This window comes from Ursus arctos, unplaced genomic scaffold (genome assembly GCF_023065955.2).
Source record: "Ursus arctos isolate Adak ecotype North America unplaced genomic scaffold, UrsArc2.0 scaffold_23, whole genome shotgun sequence".
Classification (NCBI taxonomy): domain Eukaryota; kingdom Metazoa; phylum Chordata; class Mammalia; order Carnivora; family Ursidae; genus Ursus; species Ursus arctos.
The window spans coordinates 42,511,911-42,517,292 of record NW_026622908.1 but is presented as its reverse complement, the minus strand read 5'-3'; the positions used below and the strand labels follow the sequence as shown (position 1 = coordinate 42,517,292).

The 5,382-nt window shown below is 55.1% G+C and overlaps 1 protein-coding gene across 1 annotated transcript; it reads right to left on the bottom strand.

Moving 5' to 3' along the window:
• Positions 1 to 706: 706 nt before the first annotated feature.
• On the bottom strand, positions 707 to 5,063 carry NPAS4 (neuronal PAS domain protein 4). The gene is made up of 7 exons (XM_026482860.4): positions 4,617 to 5,063; positions 3,753 to 3,904; positions 3,465 to 3,567; positions 3,085 to 3,346; positions 2,793 to 2,902; positions 2,326 to 2,461; positions 707 to 2,204 (listed from the first exon to the last, which is right to left on the bottom strand). The coding sequence occupies exons 1-7, from the start codon at positions 4,789 to 4,791 to the stop codon at positions 707 to 709; spliced, it is 2,436 nt and encodes an 811-aa protein (XP_026338645.2). The 5' UTR covers positions 4,792 to 5,063.
• Positions 5,064 to 5,382: the final 319 nt, after the last annotated feature.

Sequence of the window (5,382 nt, the reverse complement as noted above, 5' to 3'; positions counted from 1 at the left end):
CAACATTCCCGGGGGGGTGGAGAGCGGCTCCACGTCTTGATGACAATATGCCATACTTGACGACGTTAAGTCACAGACTTATTCAAAACGTTGGTTCCCCTCCACTTCCATCTGCAGAGAGAGAGAGAGAGATGACAGTCAGTAAGGTCATTAAGAAAGATAGGTTGAGGATGTGGCATGCTATTGGCACATAGTACAGGCTTCAAATATGTTGGTCCAATGACTGTGTGATCACCAGAGACTCAGCAAGATAGGGAGCAATCTGAGTGTATGGAGTGAAACTATGACTGTAGTTTTGGAAAGGATGGAGCCATGGGCTCCAAACTTTTACAAACTTTTGCTCTGCATTCTCTTTAGGGAGCAAGAATACTGAGATAGAACTCCAATCCCTTTTCCATCAATTTGTTGTATGATCTGAAGCAAGTTTCTTTAACCCTGAAGCAAGTTTCTTTAACCAAAAATCTTTGATTTTCTTCACCTGTGAAATGGGTGGTGTTGGTTGATCTAGGTCCTCACAGAGCTAAGAAGCACAATTAACCAAGGATTCTCTAGTACTTTATGCAGCATCCCTGACCCCTGCCCTCTAGGCCTACTTGTCCAGAACGTCTATGCTAAGTTTTTTTTACTAGTTCTTATCTTCACTACTACCTTGGGCAGCAGGTGTCGTTATCCCATTAATAAAATTAAGGTACAGAAAGGGGAATTTTTACTCATCTAATTCTTGGCAGGACAGGGACTTGAGTTCCTGAACATTTTGGCTGGACTCACCTTCATGGAAGCTGTCTTGAACTTGGCTCTGGAGTTGATGCAACTCATCAGTAAACCCATCGTAGGGGAATGCTGAGACACCTGTCTCAAAGGCGGTTTCGTATGTGGCCAGGTCCTCCAGGAAGCTGTGGTCTTCTGGGGACAGGTTGTTGCAAGGCGATGAGGCCCCTCCTGGGACCGCTGCCTCAGGATCCCCTGAACTCCATTCCCCATTGGGGTCTGGAGTAGAGAGATCCATGAAGATGTCTTCCACGGGCGTCTCTTCCAGGAATATGTTATCGGGGTCAGCCAGGAAATCCAGCTCCTGGCATTTCCAGGGTTTCAAGTCCAGGCTGAGCACAGGGGGACCAGCCCCCGGCAGGGACAGGTTGGAGTCCAGGGGCTCCAGACCTCCAAGTGGCTCCAGCCCACCCGTGCCAGCCTCAGCTGAGAAGGGCCTGTCCATGCCCTGAGCCAACTGGCTGATCTGCTGGATGAGGCGGTCTATCTCATTCTGCTCCTTCTCAGAGTAGTGGAAGAAACTCTGCTTGACTGGAGAGGCCTCAGGTGTAAGCAGGCCTTCAGGCACCAGAGGGACATCCACAGAGAGGGGGCCCCGCAGCTGGGCTAGGGCCAGGAGCGTGCAGTCCCCATTACCAGGGCTGCTAGGACTTGGGGGCAACTTCTCATAGAGAAAACTGCATCCCTCCTGGGTGAAGTAAGTCTTGGTAGGATTGGGGCTCAGTTGCTCTGGGAAAGTTTGGCTGGGGCTGTTGAGGTGTGCTTGGAATGCTGTGCTGGGAGGAGTCAGCTGCTCATGGGCAGGGCTGCCCAGAGACTCTGGGAAGGTGGCAGTGCTGGGAAGCAGCTGGTCTGGGAAAGCAGAGGTGCAGGGAGTCAATTGATCTTCGTAGCTTCTGGCTGAGGTTTCGGTCAGCTGGCCTTGAAGTGGGCTAGTCAGTGGATCTGGGAAGGTTGCACTGCTGGGCGTCAGTTGATCAGCAAAGGTTGCGGTGCTTGGAGTCAGCTGTTCTTGGAGAGAGCTGGACGGAGTGGACAAGTGGGTCTGGTAGGGCTCATGGAGGCTGAAGAGGAAGGCACAGCCTCCCGGCTGGTGAGGTGTGTAGGGTGGGGTGCACACAAGATCTTTGCTCAGGTCTGCTTGAAGAGAAGGCTCAGAGCCAGATGGGAATGCCAGGTAACTAAAGCCCAGCTCTTTTTGGGATTGGGGAAGCTCTTCTGATGTTGAAGCAGCACCCAGCTCTGGAGCACTAGGGAAATTGGTGTTTCTAGGAGGCCCCAAGGCTGGGGTGAAGAGTGGGTTGGGGCTGGAGCACTGCTCTTGGGAGAGGATGTTCTCAGGGAACGAGGGCAGCATGGTTGGGGTGCCCAGGACATAGGCTGCCTGGGTGTTTTCAGAGTTCAGTTGCTGGCGGAGGCTCCAGGCTTCTGTGTCACTGGAGAGGAGAGAAGAGGCAGATGGTAAGGGTCTGGTGGTCTTTCCCAGAGAGGTTCCCTGATTTGTGTCTCCTCTATGTCCACCTCAGCTGTCCTCCAAGCCCCTTCCTTGCAGCTCACCTGATTGGGTAGTTATTAGCAGTAATGGGGCCCTCTGGACCTTCTGAGTATAATAGGCAATAAATCCATGCCCAGCCTCCAGGCTTGGCCTGCAGTCTCACGACCATCTCTGCCTGAATATCTCCACTCTCAGCCACTGAAAGGAAAGAAAAGATACAGAGTTAGTATGTCCATCAGGCAACACCACCTAAACTCCCCTCTCGCTGACCTCTCCACTGAATTGGGATATCGATGACATCTCTATTTCTGACTACCCTGACCTGCACCACTCAGCTCCCCACCTTGACCTCAGCACTTGGTGTCCCCCAGTTCTGTTTCTATTCTCACTTTGACTCCTTACCCTAAAGTTCACCCTATAGTATCCAAAATTGTTGGCCTCTGGTATCTCCCCAGCATAAGTCTTGACCACAGTCTCCCATCACCTTTCCCAGCTCCCTGTCTTGTCCCCAGCCTCTCTGGACACTCACACAGGCGGTAGTGTTGAGCAGAAGCGTGGGCCAGGTCCTCGGGGTGCAGAAGTCCATACCATGATTTACAGAGCAGTTCACTGCGCTCAAAGCCCAGGTAGATTAGGACACTGGGAAGGTGGAAAGGGTGAGGTCAGCTTTCTGTTTTCCCTGCTTTATACCCAGGCATCTCACTCCCTCCCAGGTCCTCTGTCCCCTTACACCCCATCCTCCCTGCTCCTGACTCCAGAATCTAGGGTCCCCTCATCTCTGGCTTGCCTTCCTCCTGGAGTCTGAACATTCTGGGGCTTACCTCTCGGAGATGTCCAGTAGGGCCAGGTCCTTAGCATGACGGCTCTGGAACATGGCCAGGAAGAGTGAGGCAGGGCCTGGGCCAGGACCAGGACGAGGTCTTGGCTCCAGTGGGGCACAGAAAGCTGTGAAAACAGGGTTTCCTGCCCAGTAGGCCCCAGGTGGATGAGCATGGAATCGGCCTCGAATAAGCACCAGTTTGTTGCCTGCACTCTGGCGCCTGAGAGACTTGGAGGTGTTGAAGCGACAGCGGAAGAGGCGATCTAGGTAAATGAAGAGAAAAACTGGTAAGAGGGTGGATGGTTGAAAGACAGAGCAGGTGGGGAGGAGCAGGGAAGCAGGAAGGAGGTTTGATTGAGGGAGGGAGAAAGGAGTTCTTACCAGTGTCCAGGGCAGAGGGCAGGGTGAGCTGCTGGCGCACAGTTAGGTGGTCAGCTGGGTCAATGATGTCGTAGATACTGTCACCCTGGGCAACCAGGTCCACCTGGAGAAAGGTGAAGAAGAGATGAGATGACATTTAATGAAGGCAGTAAGGGCCAATCCTTGGCACATAGCATCTGTCAGGGTATAACCCCTCCCTCCTCAGTAATCCTCAGACTCTCAAAAGTGGAAAGGTCATTGTGTCCATTTTGTGCCCCAGCCCAAACTGAGAGGACCCTCACCACTCACCATGGAGTGGCCCAGATGTTCGCTCACGCTCTCAGACAGATATAGCAGCTTCCCCTCAGCTGTGAACACAAGTAGAAATCCAGGTAGTGCCGCCACTATGTCTTCAAGCTCTTGAGATGAGAGAAGTCCTGTGGGGCCCGCCAGAGGAGTGCCTGCAGGAAGAAGACATCGTGGGTCAGGAGTAAAACTGGGAGGCAAACCGTAAGTGAGGAAGGCATGGACTGAGTTTCAGAAAACCCAGAGGAATTTTTCATGAACCTGCCTCTGTACACACCTGTTGACCCGCTGCCCACAGCTCTTGCCCAGGGAACCTGTTGCTGGATCTCCCTAGCCAGAGAGCCCTTTGACTTCTAAGTCGGAGCGGGGTCTTTCTTGGCCCAGAATTTCAGACCCACGGACAGCGCTCAAAAGCCGACTGGGCGTTCAGCACCGCGGGCAGCGCCTTGCACCGGTGGAGCTGTCAGCACCACGGACAGCGCCTCAAAAGCGGCAGAAGAGCCCGCTTTCAGCATAGAGAACGGTGGATGCACTTGCCCGGGTTTTGGTGACTCCATCCCTGCAACTTCCCGGGCTTCCCTCCCCGGGCTCCTGGAACGCCTCTGCGCTTGTGGGAACTAGGGCCATTCTGTCCTGGCTCTCCTCCTCCCGTAAGTCTGGCACCGGGGACCCTATCCAGGCTCTCACCCTCATCCAGAACTAAGGTGAGGTCTGAACAGAGCTCATGAGGAAAAGTAGGAAGTCCTGAGTTCCCCAAGTCTCCCTTCTCTCCCCAGCTCTCCGCCACACTGCCCCAGACATGCAGCAGTCTCCGTGGGTTCCCTTAGCTCCATTGCCCTCGGTCTCCAGCAGCCCCAGTTTGCTCACCTCCAGCGAAGAAGACGCCCTTGCGGGTGTAGATGCAAGCAAGACTCATAATGTGCAGGTAGGACAGCCGGACCTTGTCCGCTTCAGCCAGAGGCAGCAGCTCCTTGAGGTTCCGGATCTCAGCGTTGATCTGGTCGCGGCGCGCCTTGGAGGCGCCCTTGGTGGAGCGGTACATGACTAGCGGCTGCAGAGCTCCAGCTCCGGTGCTCCGAACACCTGCGTTCCCGTCCCGACGCACCGGTGGCTTCTATCTTCTTGCTTCCCCGTCTCTCGCTCAGGCTCTCTCTCTCTCCTTCTCTCTCCTCTCCTGGGCTCCGCTCGGCTGCGCTGCCCCCGTCGCCTGCTTCGTTCCGCCTTATATAGCTCCTGCTAGGCGTGGGGGGCTCGCTTTAGAGAAAGGGGGGGCGGGAAAGCAGGAGGCTGGGCTAAGCAAGCTGCAGCGGGAGCCGCTGGCTGGGGAGGGGGGAGCGCTCCTCCTCCCTCCCTGGCTCCCGACGTCATCCCATGACGTAGAATGAGAGCGGGAGGGGGGACGGGAGGAGGGGGAGAACGGAGGCTGCGGAGGGGGCCGCGGCTGGCGGCAGCTGAGCCCAGAAGCAGGCGCTGCATTAGGAAAGCCTGAAAGGGGGTGCAGGGACCCAGGGGTCCAAATGTGTTCAGCTGAGGGAAGGGACAGGGCAAGGGTTAAGGCGGTCTGAAGCCCCTGGCAGGAGAGTCGTAGAGGGGAGGGAGGGACTGTTTTCAACAGATTTTTCTAAGGAGATAA